Below are 19,046 nucleotides of genomic sequence, written 5' to 3'. Positions count from 1 at the left end.
CAGTGATTGGCTAACTGGGAAACTAGAAGTCAAGGCGCTGGTTTCTGTCAGTGCTGTGAAAATCTGCTCCGGGTCAGAAATTAATCTTTGGAGTTCTCTGAACATGAGAATATTCTCATGGGGAGAAGACTCACTCAGCGCTGAGGGCCTTCCTTGCCAGATGGCAGGCAAGAACTAAACACAAACCACTGTCCCTCTGACACACCAAAAATCAGATCCAAGTACCCATTCTCCAAAAACACGTGGAGCTCTGCGCTGCGCTGGGAGGCCCAGGAGCACGGGATCCAGGTCAGGGCACGGAGGACACAGAGTTCTGCATCTCCAGGCATCTAGTTTGTAGCTAAGACCTATTCCTCTTCTTGCAGAGGACACTGCTAGTCAGCCGGCTTGGTCTCGGGGGTATTCTGTGGGTTCCAGCATCAGCTGGTTCATGAGATGCATTTTCTGTATGTGCAGTGGCCTCCTTCTGCCCTCTTTCTGTGCCACCAAAAGGAGCTGGTCTCGGCGGCTGTTGCTCTCTTCCCTTGACCCTGAGCTTTGGAGATGGCCCTTTGGGTAACATACGGCTTCATTCCTCACCTCTCAAAGAGGCCAGGAGGGATGTGACATGACACATGCTGGATGCAGAGCCAGGACACCCGGTTCTACCATCAATAAAAGGTGGGAGTTTGCCCAGCTCACGTATTAGTTTCCCAGGGCTGCTGTCAAAAACTTCCACAAACTTGGGTGGCTTAAAACAACAGAAGTTTATTCTCTCACACTTCTGGAGGCTGTAAGTCCAAAATCAACGTGTCAGCAGGGCCATGTCCTCCCTCCCTCCCAAGGCTCCAGAGGAGGATCCTTCCTGATTCTTCCAGCTTCTGGTGGCTCCAGGTATTTCTTGGCTTGTGGCCGCATCACTCTTATCTCTGCCTCCATGGTCACAAGGCCTTCTCTTCTCTCTGCATGTCTAATTTATAAAGGTACATGTGATAACATTTAGGGCCTACCTGGATGATCCAGGATTATCTCATCTCAAGATCATTAACTTAATCACATCTGCAAAGACTTTTTTCCAAATAAGATCACATTCAGAGGTTCCAAGGATCTGGTGGGACTATCTTTGTGGCAGGGGGGCATTTTTCACGTTACTACACTCACTTCCCATCTTTGGTCTCTTCTGGAAAAAGGACAGGCTGGTGAGCCTCAAGTTCCCCTCTGGCTCCAAAAATCTGTAGGTGATCCTCAGAGAACAGACTGCATCTGTCCTGATGTCCACGGCAGCAGCATCTCAACAGAATGTCCAGTTTTCTCAAAGCACTTTCACATCTGTCTGGCTTTGCGCTGCCAACCTCCTGATGAGGCACACAGGATGGCTAATATTAGACCCATTTAACTGATGAAGCAACCGAGGTCTGGAAACTTCCGACTCATTCTCTCCTTGGGTGATTCAGATAATTAGAGCCAGGAGCAGGCCTCTCAGTTTCCCTGAGCCATGCTGCTTCCCATGGTATAGCCTCTCAGCACTGTGGGCTTTGTTCTGGAAGTGGAGGGAGGTGCTTACCGTGGAGATCCAAGCCCACTGAGGATCTCTAACTCACACTCTCTGGGGTGTGTTGGAGGGACTTCATCTGAATTCGAGGTGGTCCACATGGCAGCAGCGACCTGGTTCAGTGTCTGGCTGCATCACCCTGTGCGGGACCTTTTCTTCCCTGTGGGGATCTTCCTAAGCAAGGGGTTTTCTCAAACTTCAGGAACTGAGAGAATATTAGGGACGTTAGCAGAATTAGAAAGATCTTCTTTGCTTCCAGGCAAAAAAGATTTTGGGAGTCTTAGATCAAATTCGGGGATGGGGACCGGGGGGGCAGGTTCCCCCTAGTTCCCCCTGCCTGTGACTTTCAGATCTGGGCAAAGTTCCTGTCCTAGGCCTCAGTTCCTTGAAATAACATCGATTTGGTGGGAGGGCATAGGGGTGGGTAGACTATCCCACCCCTGCCTTTTATTTTATTTATTTATTTATTTATTTTTGGTGGTACGCAGGCCTCTCACTGTTGTGGCCTCTCCCGTTGCGGAGCACAGGCTCCGGACGCGCAGGCTCAGCAGCCACGGCTCACGGGACCAGCCGCTCCGTGGCATGTGGGATCCTCCCGAACCGGGGCACGAACCCGTGTCCCCTGCATTGGCAGGCGGACTCTCAACCACTGCGCCACCAGGGAAGCCCCACCCCTGCCTTTTAAACCTAACTCAGAAATGAGGATGAAGAGCCAGTAACAGTCAAGTGTTTGGAGTTCTTGAGAAGAAAGATGCATCATCTACACAAAGTATCATTAACTGTATTACTTCTCAGGAAGAGGTGGGGGAACCAGTTAGGAATCGGCTAGATGAGAAGTGAGGGTACTGCATTAAGATCCCCAGAGGGTGTGGTGGGTAGATGGGCTGGAAATGACCATTATTTATTTATTGCTTTTGTTAAGTGCCTGTAATGTGCTGGGCACTATGTGGGATGTGTGTGGAACACAGGCATATACAAACCACCCAGGGTCAACCTTCTGTGGGGGATGGAAGCTCTCACATGTCCCCTTCTCACAAACGGGAGCATCTTCCTCCTGGGCGGAACCTGGTGCCAGAAATCCCTGCCATTAGCTACCGCTCCTTGGGGGTAGCCTGCAGAGAATGTGTATCTGGGTTAAGGCATCTTATTACCTGGGAGGAGTAAGGCAATGCCTGGCTCAGGAACAGCACACTGATTTAGCTCATTTCACCCACTCTTGGTCACTGATGCACCTGGGACCTGAGCCTCCTGTGTGCACAGTGGGGAGGGATTGGCCCTGGGGTGATGGATCGCTGCTGGGGTCCGTGGGAAGTCAGGGGTTAGCATGACTGGAAGGTGGGGAGGGAAGGGTCAGTGCAGGCAGCCGCTTGCCACCAATCGGCTTACAGACTCCAGAGGAAACAAGACATCAACAAGCAAATGTTTAACTAGATCTCAGAGCAAGAGAACAACTTCAAGGGCCAGTAGCAGTCCCAACTGCCAGGTGTATAATACCATTTACCCTATGGTGGATCACGGGTCTCTGAGAAACAGAGGAGAGGGTTTTGGAACCTCTCCTTTGAAAAATGCACTGACCTTTGCATGCAGATGTACACACATGATGCACACTTTGTATGCAATTTCAGGGGGTCCACTGATCCCTGAAGCTCATTCTAGGACCCCAGTTGGTTACCCTTCTTTACCAAGTTCAAATGCTGTGCTTTCACTGCCTTGGCTTGAAAACTCTCAACAACCCCGGGAGGTAGGTGTGGCATCATCCTCTTTCATGAAACCGAGGGCCAGAGGGAGCACGAAACTTGCCCAGGGTCGTGCAGCTAGTGAGTGTCCAAGCTGGGACCAGGACCTTGTGCTGCCCAAATCTAGGAATGGTACCTTCTTGGAGTCAGCCGGTGCAGCTGCCCTGGTAAACCCATGCCTGGGTCTTCCCATAACCATGTCTTTAGAGCTCATTTATAGGCATATATGCAAATGGACCAACTGAATGATAGAAAAATGAGTCCTGGGGGAAATTCTGATAGGGATGCAATTGCTGAAGACTTTTGATGCCTAAGCCTCCAAATGGAAGGATATTTCTAAATCATCCATTTATCCAACAAATTCATATGTGGAGCATCTCCCACGTGAATTTCAGTCCCCAACCAACTTGAATAAAATCCAAACTCTTCACAATGGTCTCCACGGCCCCTTGCCTTTCTCTCTCCTCACCTCTTGCAACTCTCTTCCTTATACTCCAGCAACCCTGACCTGTCAATTCCTAGCTCTTGCCAAGCTTTTCCCACCCCAGGGCCTTTGCACTTGCTGTTCCTGCTGCCTTGGAATATTCTTGCCCCGGCTGTTCCCATGCCTGGCTCAGTCTCATCCCTCAGGTCTCAGCTTGAATGTCACTTCCTCCGAGAGATCTTCTTTGACTTTATCTAAGAATATCTCTCCACTATACTCCAGCCATCTGTTTCTGTCTTCTTAGCACTTTTAACAATCTGTAACTGTTTTATGTCTTTATTTGCTTATGTCCTCATTATCTCTCCCTCTCCCTTGACCATATAAATATAGCTCCATGGAAGTGGGAGCTGTGCTATCTTCTTCACCGTTATATCCCTGGCCCCTAGCACATAATAAGGGTCCAACGGTTAAAGAATGAACGGCTGAAACGTATGTTTGGAAGCAGGAGCACTCTTCAGCCACCACTTTATCCTACTTCGTGCAGCAATACAACCAAATTTGGCTCCAGGGTGTGACGGTGCCCTCATCTTGAGCTAGCGGGCACATGACTCTCCAAGATGGTGGCCTCTGGGGCCAAACAAGAAGCCAAGTTGAAAAGATAAAGGTCCTATGACTTCAGCTTGGAGAAGCAAGAACAAATGCAGTGTAAGGGGAGGGTCAGGATGCTTCTAACTTAAGAAAGATGAGACAGTGAGGCTGGCTTAAAAAAAAAATGTCTTGCTAACCGGATCCATCATCAAAGGAAACCACCCTATGGACAGTTTTATGACATAGTCTGAAGCACAGGAAATGGGCTGCACGGGAGTGTTAGGGGACTTTTAGAAGTTGTATTCCTTTCTTAGGAAAATGCTGTTGGCTTCTGGAACTGCAGTTTAATTAAGTTCAGTTGGCTGGATACCTTCAAAGCCTGTTCCAGGTTCTTACCAGCCCTTGCAGACACAGACATCTTCCAAGCAAATGTGTGAGCTTAAGAGTGGCAAGATAAGGTAGGCATTCTCCAATCACGGATCATGCCACCCAGGCGTGTGGTGGGCAGGAGGCCAAGGGACTTGACTGTCCAGTCCTGCCTCACCTCCCCCACCCTGCCTCCTCGTGCGACAATGGAGGCGAGACAGTGCTTTCTTCATGGAGGTGTGTGGGGTGTCCAGGCTATCAGAGAGGTACCAAAAGGGACAGACAGACCCACATCAACTGATTTATCTGTCTTGAGCTCTGATGCAGACCCTCCAGGGTGACTCACCTCCACCCCAGGGGTGGAGCCTGTTGGGCAGGTTTCTCAAAGTTGATCTCCAACAGGAGAGAGCTTTGGGGGCCATAGGGGCTGCTGTCATTCTGAACTGACCCTTATGATGAGCCCAGAACCAGGCTAGGTACATGCACACCCTTCATCTTATTGGACTGTGTCAACAACGTTGAGAAAAAGGTTTTGCTAAGCCCCTCTTCCAAATGAGGAAATCAAGACAGAAAGGTCATCGTCACTGGCCCGAGATCACTCGGCTTGTAGGCGGCGTAGGTCGAGAGGCTGAGCTTGTGCATCTGCACTCTTTGCTAATGACCTATCACAACTGATTATCAGGCACTGTTTTGGGTGCTATGGATATAAGAATATATAGAGGGGCTTCCCTGGTGGTGCAGTGGTTGGGAATCTGCCTGCCAATGCAGGGCACACGGGTTCGAGCCCTGGTCTGGGAAGATCCCACATACCGCGGAGCAACTGGGCCCGTGCGCCACAACTACTGAGCCTGCGCGTCTGGAGCCTGTGCTCCACAATGGGAGAGGCCGTGACAGTGAGAGGCCCGTGCACCGCAATGAAGAGTGGCCCCCGCTCACTGAAACTGGAGAAAGCCCTCGCACAGAAACGAAGACCCAACACAGACAAAAATAAATAAATAAATAAATAAATTTATAAAACAAAAAAAGAATATATATTTTACCCCACCCCTCAAGAGCATGTTTTTTAAAAAATGCAGTGCTTGCCCTCAAAGAGTTTACTCTTTTCTTTTACACTTAAGGTTGCATCTTAAATATTGGTATGTGTATCTGTCTCACTCTCCAATTAGACTGCATACTTTTTAAGAACAGGAGCCTCACCTCAGCTTCCCAGGCATAGGCCACGGATGCGTCCCTTGGGCAATTTGGTGAAGGCCAGGGACCCCTTTTCAGAATCAGGCTACATAAAATAAAGCACATAGGATTGCAAAGGAAACCAATTATACTATAATACAGATATCAGAATATGAAAACGCGAGTTTGTGGAACGGTACTATACGAGCTTCTTTATTATGCCTTAAGTATCAAGATCTAGATGCTGGTCTGTCTACTACTGCAATTTTTAAGTTGCGAGGAGCACAGACAATATTTTGATATCTTTGCAACAACTGTTAGTGACAGGAAAGTCTCTGTGATTTGCACGTGTGCTGAAGTCACAGGAACTGCTGATGCTACAGGGGTTTGTCACCTTCATTCCTCATAGGAGAAAATGCTGCCTTTCTACTAGAGGTTAGTGAAAGTAGAGATGTCATTTTTTTCCCCAGCTAAACTCATGGACCCCTGAATTGCACCCATGCACCTGCAAAGGGTCTGAGGATGTCAGGTTTCGAACCCATGTTCATCCAGTGGCATTTCCACACACTGTGCTACTTTCCATAAGCGGCCAGGGCTACTGAGAACCTCAGTAACCAAGCTGGGAAGACGCCACCTGGGGTCACTGTCCTATCTTGTCCTGTGATTGAGTGCACGCCTGTTCAGTTTTTCCATGTCATCCGAGAAGGTACGGTGATGACACGTGGTGATGAAGCAACAAATAAAGGCAGGAGGGCAGCGTGGTCAAGAGCATGACTGGGGGTGGGGCTGTCATAGGGGATCAGATTCACAATTGGATGCCCCCCACTCATTAGCTGTGTGTCCTTGGGCGGGTCAGTGACAGATCAGGACTCAGCTCTCTCACCTGTGCGGTGGGACTGAAACATATGCCCTGGTGGAGTGGCTGTGAGGACCCAATGAGACAAGGGATGGAAAGTTCTGGTACAATGCTGGTGCATGGAAAGCACTCAGTAAAAGACAACTGTTTGAGAGCCACCTTGCACTTTCATTGTTTATCGAGTGCCTCTCTCCAAAGTCCATAGAGTTCAATGGATAGCATTTGAATCACAATGTTCCAGATTGCTGCTTCGCTCTGTCTCACCCAGGATCCCACTCTAGGAAGTGGAGGTTCACAGTTGGGAGAGGCTCCCCGTGGGAAGCTCAGAAAGTTTCTCTCTTCCTCCCAGCCCGGTCCAAGCTGATGAGTTTGGGGAGTGCATATCTAACCATTGGTTGCATGGCTTTTCTTTTCTTTCTTCTTTCTTTCTTTTTGTTAAAAAATTGTCCACCAAAGCTGAGTTGCTGAGTGAATTGTTAAGGGAGCAAATTCCAAGAGCATGAGCTTCTCTTGTTTCCCAGGACAGGTTTGGGCCAAGACAAACCTCAGTGATGCCAACAGCAGTTGCTTAAACAGTGGAGCTCAGAGCTGGCTTCCCGGCCTGGCTTGCGGGGCTCTATTTGAACTTTCTCCTCTCTCCTTCCACCCAGTGATTAAAGGAACCACATGGAACTTTCTCTTTATGCCTCTTTCCCCTTCCTTCCCCATGCACCCCCTTGGAAAGGCTCCGCAAAGTCCCCATTTCTCAAAGATCCGGGAGCTGTGGCCTCTTGATTTATGTTCACTTGGCAATGTGAGGTTGCAATGGCCTGAGAAGCCTGAATAACTGGAAAAGGGAAATGGAGGAGGGTGGGGCTGATGGGAGGGTCTGATTGTGGCATGAGCTTGGCCCACCCTCCAGCAGACCAGAGCCAAGGACCCCAGGACCAGTAACCAAAGGAAAATCAGACCAAGTGGCTGGAGTGTGAAAAAGAAGTCAAAGCTGTTCAAAGAAACAAACAACATCTGTCCTTTCTGGACGCTTGGTGACCCCTTGGTTTTTCACTTTCCACAGATCCTTCCTCCTGGCCATTTTGGGTTTCATGTGTAAACAGGGACAATCTTAATCCCTATCCTATTATAGGTGCTCCATAAATGCTATTTGAATTAAGTCCTCTTATAAAAGAAGAGGAAGTCGACTCTTTTTGGTTTGGTTCTGTTATGTATCTTGCCTGGGGCTGCAGTACATGAGTTCACATCTCCGTGAAAGCATGGCTTTCACCCGGCACATAAGGTTCTGTTTCCTGAATTAGATCTTGTGTGACTTGAGGGCAGGAACTATTCTTTCCTTCTCTCCTTCCCTCCTTCCCTTCCACAAATATTTATTGAGCACCTACTATGTGCCATCATCATCTCCTCTCTACCCCCACTCTAACAATTAGCATGTCTGTCTCCTAATAGGTGCTTAATAAGTGTTGGATGGATGGATGGACAGATGAATGAATGAACAGATGGAGGTTTATGTGGGACTCCAGAAAGTAAGCCAGGGTCTTTGGTTCTCCTAGAAAGTTGTACACATGGTTAACATCTCAGAATTGGGATCCCAGGCAGCAAAGAGGTGGGCTGGGACTGGAGCCGGGAATAAGGACCCCTAGTTGCCAGTCCCAACTTGGCCACCATCTTGCTGTGGATCTGGGAACAATTTATTTAACTCTTTGGGCTCAAGTTGTCATATCTGTAAAATGAAAACAATCTCAAGACTACTTTAGAGTTTCGCTATTCTCCAAAACGCTTTACCTCCAAACCAATGAAATCAGATCCTTCCATAAAAGATTTATGAGACCACCAGATTCACTCCTAGCTCATTCATTTCTTTGACTATCTCTCCTTGGTCTGACCTGGAATTGCCCATGTCTTTTCTTGTTCAAGAATCTACACTGGCTCCCAAGTGCCTGTCACATCCAGTATACTTTCCTTTCCTTGGCTTTCAAAAGATTCACAGTCTGTCCACAACCCACAAACCCACCGCAGTTCTCAGCATTCAGCATTTGGAATCTCCCACTGCAGTTCGGCTGCTTCCTCCCTGACACTGATTTACCTCTGGGCCTTTACTTATGTCCCTTCCTGTTCCATTTATGACTTCTAAATCTTAGTGATTTCATAAAGCTTCCAGTAGAGTCAACCAAATTTGAATAGATCACCCCAAAATAAGAGCTTACTATAGGAAAGGGAAAAATGACCCATATCTCCACACCCAAAGACAAGCTCTGTGGACATCTGGGTTTATTTCCTTCTAGTCTTTTTTTCTTTTTAAATCTGAGCAGGGTTTTAGGGGATGAACCACACGATTTACTTATCAATCAGCTATAGTTGGTTGGCTATGGAGGCTGTTTGTAATCTTTTGCCATAGTCTATGTGTTGTGAGAAACATCCTGTCACTAAGTCTTTTTACACGTCTTTAATTATTTCCTTGGGCTACATTCCTAACAGTAGAATCACTGGGATTAAAGGCTTTTTGATGATGGTGGTGGGCGTTGGGGGGGAGGTGCGTGGCGGGGGAAGAGGAACCACGTTGAGATCCAAATCCCTCTGTGAGTCCAGGGAGCACACTGAATGAGAAATGGCCATCCCCATCTTTTCTTTGGGAACTGGCCAGTTTGACAGGCACCCTGGCACCCTTGCTTCCCTGCCTACTCATGTTCTGGCCCAACATCAAGCTTCTGAGACCTCGAGGAGGTTTTTTAAAGGCAATACACTAAAGAGAAAATCGCCAGTGTACCTTTAGCTGGGACTGAGGATTCAGAGCTAAGTCTCTCCTGGGTCTCCCCCCACCCCCATCCTCGGTTGATGGAACTGTGCACTTGGACATGTGTGATTGACTGTGGTATTAAGGAAATATGTATGACACAATGTTTTTAAGCTTTTTCCAGCGATATTTATATCACACAAATGGCATGTTGGGTTTTTTTTCCCCTCTCAACCACCGAGAATGAATAAATCAGTTGTCTTAATCAAGCTAATGGAGAGGGCATGGGCTAGAAAGATGGGTGAGAGGCGGCTCTTTGCCTGAGCCTGTGGCTCCCATATCGGGGGGGCCCTGGCAAAGTCGCTTCACATCTCTGGGTCTCTGTTTCCCTGTCTTCAAGACGGGCATGGTGACATCCGAAGGCTGATGACTTCGCGGGATAAAGATCGTCTTCTAAGCATTTGGAATTCCTTGGAAGAGAGTAGCTGCATGAATTTTTAATCCTCTATTTTCAGCTCTTTGGACCTGCGTGTAGGAGCAGAGCTGTAAACGCAGAGAACTCACCACTACAGTCTAGTTTATAAGGTTTTTGTCTCATACCATCCCATAGTTCTGACCTTAAGAATGACTCAGAATGTGGGGGAAATGCAGTTTGTTGTGGTGGCTGTTATTACTTAAAAATTAATGGCTTGGCAAACACAGGGATCACCCTGTCATGCCGAGGTCATGTTTACACCAAGCACGTATATTTCAAGCTCCTAAACCTTCGGCAGCACTGAAGGGCAGAATCAGCACAATTCCCACGCAAGACTCAGAATCCCGGGCCAGAATCACCATGGCTCTAAAGGGAGTTGTTAGTGAGTATGCATTCTGCAACCAGAACCTCATCAGCCTCCACATACCTTACGGATGGAGCAGGCTTTTCAGGTTGTAATTCATGGAGACCTACAAACTCCACGGAGAAGTGAAAAAAAGAAAAGAGAAATTCATAAGGACGCAGGACCCAAACTTGGATCTCATTCATTGTTCATCCATCCATCCAACAAGTATTTATTGAGCACCAAGAATCTACCTGGGACTGTGCTAAGTGCTGGGGATACAGAGGATGGCAAAAGCAGAACTGTCCGTGCCTGGGGGGAGGTTGTAGTCAAGTCAAGAAGACAGATGTTAATTAGTAATCACACAGGAAGTGTAAATTCATAACCAAGTTGGGACCGATGAAAGGAAGGCTATGGCACTTAGATGCATCATCACTGGGGAATCTGATCTAGCTTTGGAGACAAGGGAAGGCAGAAGTCACTGTACATACAAGCTCCCTTTTAAGAAAAAGTGGTATATTTGAGGATGTGAAAGGCCAGAGAAGTAAAAGTGAGGGGAAGAGAACTAAAAGATGGAGCTAGGCACACCCATTGGTATGGCCATTAAAAAACAAAAAAGGAAACTAACAAATGTTGGCAAGGATGTGGAAAAATTGGAAGCCTTGTACTCTGCTAGTGAGAATGTAAAATGGTGCAGTCACTGTGGAAAAGAGTTTTGGTGGTTACTCAACAAGTTAAACATAGAATTACCATATGACCCAGCAATTCCACTCTTAAGTATATACCCAAAAGAACTGAAAACAGATGTTCAAACAAAACCTTGTACACAAGTATTCACAGAAGCACTATTCACAATAGCCAGAAGTTGGAAGCAACCCAAATGTTCATCAATGAATAAACAAAAGGTGATCTATCCATACAGTGAAATATTATTCAACCATCAAAAGGAATGAAGTTGCTACAACATGGATGGACATTGAAAACGTTATGCTAAGTGAAAGAAGTTATAAAAGACCACATACTGTAGGATTTCATTTATATGAAATTTCCAGAGTAGGGAAACCCGTAGAGATAGAAAGAAGATTGGTGGTTGTCAGAGGCTGAGGGAGGGCAGAATACGAAGTGACCTCTAATGGGTAAGGGGTTTCTGTTTGGGTGATGAAAAAGTTCTGGACTAGATAGTAGTGATGGCTGCATAACAGTGTGAATCTACTTAATGTCACTGAGTTGCACACTTTAAAATCATTAAAACAGCAAATTTTATGTTATGTGTATTTTATAATAATAATGATAATGATAATAATAATAAAAGATGGAGCTAGGGAGGTAGGCTGAGCCAGCTGGTGAAAGACCTGGATGGTGTTTTCATGCTGAGATCAATGAACAGATCATCCTGACTGCAGATGGAAAATGGATGGGAGTGGGCAACAGTGTTAGGATGGGGACCCCTGAGGAGGTGGGAGCATGGTCCAGGAGCAAGATGGCTTGGACCAGAGGGCACAGTGGTGGTGGAGAGAAGGGGGCAAATTTGAGTGATACGTAGCAGGAGGGCTTGGCCATTCCAAACAGACCCAACTCTTCTCCCTCACGTACATGTGTGCACTTATCATTCATGGGGCTTGAAGGGAGAAAGTATGTGTCCTCACAGGGAGTCTGGAAAGCATGCAGGAAGAAGACCCTTGGATTCAATTTTTTATTCTTTTTGCTGCCAGATCTTAAGCAAGTAACTTTATTTCTTCGTGTCTCCATTTCTTCCCCTGTAAAAATCGGGACCCTAAGATCCATTTCATAAATTGTTATGTGGAGATGGGAAGAAATAAGCGTATTGAGAAAACGGCACCTGCCCTAGCTTTCTTCCGGGATTCTTGGGAGACCCAAAGGAGCTGTTAATCTTTCAAAGACCACATAGATCACCCAGGGAAGGCAGCCCACACCGCTGGGGCTGATGTCACAGCTTTCAGAAGGCAGGTCTCTTGAACAGATTTTCCAAAAGCGGCGACTTTATAATGATCTCCAAAGTAACAGATTACATTTGTTAAAGCTAGGGTAAAAAGACAGAGGACTGTAGGAAGCAGTGGGAGATGAGAAGCAAAGTCGCCGATCACGTTACTGTCTTTCTTCTGTACTCACCCCGCCCACTCCAGCGCGGGCTCCGCCCCTGGCTAAGCCCCACCCAGTCTCCGCCCCCTATTTTAGCGCTGGCCACGCCCCCTCAACTCCCAGCTCCCAGGGTTGGAGGCTCCCACCTGCGTTAAGCATTTGGTACCCGAGAGGGGATGAGAGGGCATTTGATGGGTGAGGATGGGAGGGCTAGAAATTGACAGGGTGAGAACTGGGGAGACGAATCCCTCCCTGTCCCCTGTCTTCACTCACTCCCTTGTTGAGGGCCTTGGCTTTTGCATAATGTAAGTACTTATATAATGCGTGCGCTGCCTCGAGAGCTCTGCATTTGTCTTTCTGTCCTTCACATGCCAATGTGCTTCCGCCTCGGGTCTAGGTTGAAGCTCCTGGAAAGGAGGGTGCTACCTAACAGGTCCTGTTCGACCCCAGCCCCGGGCCAAGGGCCGAGAGAGGCTGGGGCTGGGGCGGGGTTGGGGGACGAGGGGGGAGGAGTGAGAGCCCCACATGACAGGCTTCTGGAACCAGATCCGGTGCCAACTTGGATTCTGTTTTTTCCTTCAATAAAAGGAACTTTTCACTTCTTTTTTCAAAAACGCTTTAAATTTTTTTATTAAAAAAAAAACGGGTTCCCATCCATCTGATTGGAGGCATCACAGAGCAAAAGGCGAAGCTGAGTCCCGCACACACTCGCGCCACACACACACACACACCCTCCCAAGGTTTTCCCGCGCGCACCCTCCCGAGGTTTTCCCGCACGCACACACACACACACCCTCCCGAGGTTTTCCCGAACACACACACACACACACGCACCCTCCCGAGGTTTTCCCGAACACACACACACACGCACGCACCCTCCCGAGGTTTTCCCGATATCTACTCCGGTTACAACTAGACGGCCCCTCCCCCCACCTCGCCTTTCCCCTTCCTCTCCTCAATCTTGGGAGGAGCATTTTCTGTGTCTTCCCAAGTCCCCGAGGGGGACCTCCTGTGTTGGAGTGGGATGGGGGTAGGGTCACATAACGAAGACCAGAAAAAACAAATTAGATAATCAAAAGAATTATAGTAATTGCTTTCACTTTCCCCGAGCCCGCTCTGCGGATTCTCTCCCCCGCCCCTTCCCTGGCTTTCTGTCTGTCGGGAATACTTCGTCTTTCCGACCCTCTCCCCTCCCCCAGGCTCCTCCTCTCCTCTGCCTTCGCTCGCGCGTTCCCTCTCTTCCTCCGTTTTCTGGTGTGCTGGAACGTTCAGCGGAATATGATGAATGATCACCTGTCACGGCTTGTTTATTATAATGCAGGCAATCAATTACACATCCCCAACGCTGGCCGGCCCGCAGGAAATTTATATGCTCAGCACAAACCAATGTGAAAATGGAATCTCATTTGCCAAATGTCTTTCTCCCCGTACAGCACGATGATTACAGTCTGTGTTTGTTTCAACAGTCGTGTACAACTGACAGTGCCATCATTTACTGCCTGGCTCAGGTCACGTTTCTCTCAGGGTTTATTTATTGTGTTACGAAGGCCAGCACAGGAAAAGGACAAGGGTGTCTGTCAGGGATGCCACTGTGTTAAAAAGTGGGCGGGCTAGGCTGCATTCCTGGGCAGCACTGCAGCCTCAACCCCTGGGCCCTGCCTCTGCAGGCCACCTCCTCCAGCATCCTGTTGCCAGGACTCCTAGGCCCCCAGAGGGAGGCAGCTCTGGGTATCAGAAGCTCTACAGGTCCCAGTATCAGAGGGACCACAGTTTACATTCTGGTTCTGCTACTGTCTAGTTGTGTGTGGTCAGGGTTTCAACCTCCTCATCTGGACAATGGGAGTTTTAATATGCTCCTCGCAGGAATCCTGTGATGTCTGGGATATCAGAGGGGTCGCTAAGTGTTAGTTCCGGTGACTTCAGATCACGCTCTGGCCACACGAAAACCCACTCATCGGGAGGCCGAGAGGAGAGGTCCCGTTCGAAGAGATGTGAGTTGGAATTCACGTCTTGTGTTATTATCTTCCTCAGTCTCTACTTTCTGAGACTCACCTGTCTCAGGATCTGTTCTCCTTCCAGGTAGAATTTTGCACTTATGTTCCCTCTGCTCTGACACATAGTGTGTCTTAGTGTGACTTTGGGAAAATAAAATGGCCACCTTGCTCTGCTTCCGCTTCTGTCGTTGTAAAAACAGGCATAGCATTCCTGGCCTTTTTAGCCGTGTGACCTCAGGCAGGCCAGTCCCTTTATCTCTCCAGGCCTCAGATTCCTCCCATGGGAAGTGGAGGGAATAACTCCTTAACAAGCCAGCCCAGCCTTGCTGGCAGGATCCAGAGTGCCCATGGTGTAAAAAGTGCCATGTAAACTGCAAAGTGCCACTGTCACCGTGGTCCATCCTCTTTCTGTCAGGAGTTCTGGTTGGTCTTTGGGGTTTGCTGCACAGGCATTGATTCAAATTTGTGGCCCTCACAGCATGTGGCATAGAGTGGGAGATCAGTAAATGAGGAGCACGAAGATTCTCATGGGTATTTGATTGTTCTTTATTGTATTGTATATTTCTTTATTTTTCTACGTAGGTATTTGTTTAATGGCTGTCTGCCCCACTGGGATGGAAACTTTAAGAGGAAAGGCACCAGATTGACTTTGGGTTATCTCTGTGTCCCCAACATATAGCCTCAAATTGGCACATCCTAAAGAAATCAGTAAATATCCGTGGCTTTAATGGACGAGTGAATGAATGGCTACATGAGTAAATTCATTACTAGGGTAATCTCTGCGGTGCAGAGGGTGGGCCCTGGTAAACGGATGTTTACAGGTATCTTCACCATCCCTGACCCTCACAGAATCAGCTTCGTGGGTGCCCAGGGTTACGCATACTATGTGTACTCAGTGCCAGCTGGTGACAGATCACAGACGTGTCTGCCTGGCTTCCTACCCACCCCTCAGACCAACATCCCCTGGATAAACTTCCCATTTATCACTCTCCACCCAATGTTGCCTTGAAATCTCTACACCTCCTTATGGTATTTGGGTCCCCCAAATGCCCAGCACACTGCCTGTCTAAAACAGATGTTTTCAATCAATAAAGATGGCCTTTTCTAAGCACTGATGTATGGAATACAACTTAGAATTCCATTAACACATGCTGGGTCAGGGAAAAAAATGATTCAAGTTCATATTTTAAAAGCAAAAAATTAACAGCTGCATTGTATATTTTGGTCAAGTGCTTTGGATTTGTGGAAGGGATTTCTTCCCATAAATATAATTATTAGTCCCCATGATTATACTAATAACCAGGGGGATGGCACAGAGCTGTGCCTCCCCAGCAGGCTGGGCTGGGTAGGGCCGGGTATTCCCTCTGCTGACTTGCTTCACTAGTTGACTAACAGACCTTATTCCCTGGCCGAGCCCATCACATCCTGCCAACGCCAGCTTCCCGATGTGGAGCGGGAGCAAGAGCAAGCGCCGTGCGTGGGGTCCTGAGGGAAAAGCAGCCTGTGTTTGCTGCTGCTTTGACAGTTGAGGCTCGGAGAGGGGCTGGCAAACAATGGGAAATGAAACATTTGAGTGGTTGCAAAAAATTCCGTGGGAAATCCCCCCTGGTTGTATTTATGTGCACCAGCAGTGACAAGGGGAGCTGGGGGCTTTCGATTTCAAAGGTTCCTGAGCAGACCACAATAGTGTTCTGAGCTGGCAGTCCCCAGAAACAGCTCTTATGGGCCACAAAAGGCTAGCCTGAGTCTGTCAGGGAAGGTTTGGCCACGTGCATGGCGTTGGCCATGAGCTGCAGTGGCTTGTTGGGAGCTCATCCACAGTTGTAGAGCTCAGGCCTCTGAACCTTCTGCTCTAAGACAAATCCGTCTCAACTCTTCCTCTAGATTTTCCCTGGCCTCAAGAGCCTGGGCGGGGCGGGGCGGGGCTGGGGGAGGTCTCCCTGGGGCTCAGCCCTACCTGCTTATACTGGTGGGGTCTCCCTGGGGCTCAGCCCTACCTGCATAATTCTAGGAGGCTTAGTCCCCTGCAGACCTCTTCCCCACCATCTAATTGAAAAAATCCAAAATTGAGGACTCACATGCATTCCCCTGGCATTTTCCCGTTAATATGGGGTCTGCTCCTGCTTTCTCCATTCCCATTTATAATGGACATTTATTTGTCTTTTGCTCCCCCCACCCCCTTTAGAGAACAAAGTGAACTGATATTAACCAACTCTTGTTTTGCTTTCCTTAGAACTAATAAATATTCAAAATACTTAACCACTCTTGCTAATGTCTTGCTACTGCTGCTGTGATAAAATACATGTGTTTATAGATCCCATTAAAGGTGAGGTTTATGGATTTTTAGAGACACTTAGTAGATGAGAAAACTGAAACTTAACGGAGGTGAAAAGCTTGCCCATTGTAGTAGTCGGGAGGTTTCAGCTGCAAAATGACAAACTCCTAACTTGAATGGACTTAAGACAGATCAAAAATGTATTGAAGTTTTTAACCGAGAAGCAAGGGCTTCTTGCTTCTCATTAACTTCAGGCATTGCAGGATCTAGGCTTTCCTTTAAGTTTTCAGGAATCTGCCTCTCCCCATCTCTTCAGCTCTGCTTTTCCCTGTTTTGCTTTCATTTTGAGATTGGCTCTCTCCACCTGTTGTACATCGTCGCAGAGTCAAGTCAAGGCTTCCTCTTGCTTGCCTCTGTAAAAGTCCGAGGGGCATGTCTGGTGGGTTCTGATAGGTTCAGCTGCCCACTGCTAAACCAATGACCAGGACAAGGGGGCTGGAATGATCTGATCGCCCAGAGCCCAGTCAAGTGCTCACTGCCGAAGCCTAGCTAACCCACAGGGGCGGAGTGAGAGTGAGTGGTTCCCCCAAAGCATATCAGGGCTCCTATCAGGAGGAATGGATGATGGGCGGGCAGAAAGCCATGGTGTCCTATACTCCCATGTCATGCTGCCAAGGGTGACATGGGCAGGCAAGCCTGCACATAGATCTGCCCTCCACCTCCTCCAGGCTGCTGGAGACTACCTCGGGGACCCCCTCACGCTCTATCCAGACCTGGGACTCCAGCCCTGCCCCTACCCCATGAATTCATTCCAGTTGGCAGTTTTCAAAACATGCATCTTGGGCACTGCTGGAGGGAGGAAGACAGCAGGGGGAAGCAAGGAGGATGGGTGACAGAAGCTCAGCGTCTGGGACTATATAGGACCCCCGCCCCTATTCCAACCATGTGGCAACTCTTGTGTCCATTTGTATATTCAGTTCCCTTGAACAATTTTATTTTATCAGACAGCTCCTCATATTTTTACAGCTTGAAAATCAGTGATTTTTGTACAACACTTGCCCTCTCCCTCATTCATAAATGAGGAACAATAGCCAGAAAGAGGCAGGAGCCTGACCAAGGCCAGGCGGGCAGCAGCAACAAAATGCATAGTCTGGGAAATCACACCTTGGGATTCCCATGTCCTGCCCTTCCAATGTGCAGCCTTGCGGGTGGGAAAGAGATTCGGGAAAGAGATTACCACATGCACCTCTGCGGTACTTCACTGACTGGTTAGCCAAGAATGCAGAATGGAGCAGCTTCCCAGAGGACAGCAGAAAGAGGGAAACTGTGTGTGGCTTTCTCTCTGCTCTCCAGGTACAGGCAGCCGCTGGGGACTCTCTGTAGGTAAAATCCCACCAGAATGGAGAAAAACAGCCAGATTCTGCTACTCCTGCCTCATACTGGGAGCTTACATCGCATCCCAGAAGAACTTACGTGAGTAAGCCATGTGCTTCTGTTTAAGATATTTACAAACAACTTCTCTTCTTGTCCTCCCGTGTCTCCAGGCACCAGCCCTGCCACATACTTCAAACCCACCTCTCTACAACGCTGGTCACTGCTAATCATCATAGCTAACCTTCCTGAGTGCTTACAATGTTCCCAAAAGTGTATGCTAAGCGCTTGACAGGTATTGTTTCATCGAATCCTCCCAAGAACCCCATACAGTAGGTATTATTATTAGCCTCGTTTTACAGGTGAGGAGACAAAGGTGCAGAGAGATGAATTAACTTCTCCAAGGTGCTCAGCCAGCTTCCAACTCAGGCAGTCAGAGTCAAGCACGAGCTGACGGTTAGGTAGTCCGTGAGGTGCGTGATGAGTGTGGGGGTAGCCGTACCTGTACACAGACAGAAAGTTCTCCATGCCCCCTTACCTCCTCTCCTACACTCTCTTGCCTGGTGTCTCCAGCAAGCACACACAGGGGACTTCAGGAAGAGAAGGCTCCTAAGGTGCCGGCACAACACGGGTAAGTTGGGTAAGGAAAGGCGCGTGGGCTCATTACTTAGACTACCTTGCAGCCGCTTATTGAATTAGTGTGATTCTTAACATCTTCAACTTGGATCTCCTCCAGGCCAGCCAGCTGGTGCATTCAGTACGACTCAGCTCGCCTTAACTCAATTAACTAAGCCAGGCTGCGCTGAACTCAACAAGTATTTCTTAAGCACTGAGCTGGCTGCAGGGGGAAAAAAAAACAAAGGAGGGCAAGACTCAGACTCTGCCAGACTTGGCCCTTAAGGAGATGCCTTGCGCTTTTAACGCATAACACAGTGCCATATTTTCTAAGTACCACCTTCGCTCTCCCCCTGTGCTATGATTTACTTCATATTTTTCTTTAAATAAATTAATTTTTAAGGAAATTAATTTCCTTCTCTAAACTTAAATAATTGTTTAATTACTGAGGTGAAATTGACATAACATAAAAGCAAC

General features: G+C 48.0%; 1 protein-coding gene across 14 annotated transcripts in view; it reads right to left on the bottom strand.

The window, feature by feature from the left end:
• SPRING1 (SREBF pathway regulator in golgi 1) overlaps nucleotides 1-19,046 on the bottom strand; it is a 321,466-nt gene that overhangs the window by 155,066 nt on the left and 147,354 nt on the right. Inside the window, exons 6-7 of one of the 14 annotated variants that reach the window (XM_073790127.1) lie at nucleotides 10,299-10,341; nucleotides 9,591-9,921 (exon numbers count right to left, since the gene is read on the bottom strand). The exons of 11 other annotated variants lie outside the window; for them this stretch is intronic. In XM_073790127.1, coding sequence (XP_073646228.1) covers nucleotides 9,894-9,921; nucleotides 10,299-10,341 — 71 coding nt within the window. In that variant the 3' untranslated portion in view covers nucleotides 9,591-9,893. Of the gene's footprint in view, nucleotides 1-9,590; nucleotides 9,922-10,298; nucleotides 10,342-19,046 lie in introns of those variants that run through there. 2 more of the 14 variants (XM_073790113.1, XM_073790129.1) reach the window with 2 other exon arrangements.

The sequence above is a fragment of the Tursiops truncatus genome, chromosome 13 (assembly GCF_011762595.2).
Source record: "Tursiops truncatus isolate mTurTru1 chromosome 13, mTurTru1.mat.Y, whole genome shotgun sequence".
Lineage (NCBI taxonomy): Eukaryota > Metazoa > Chordata > Mammalia > Artiodactyla > Delphinidae > Tursiops > Tursiops truncatus.
This window is presented reverse-complemented; position numbering and strand designations above follow the sequence as displayed.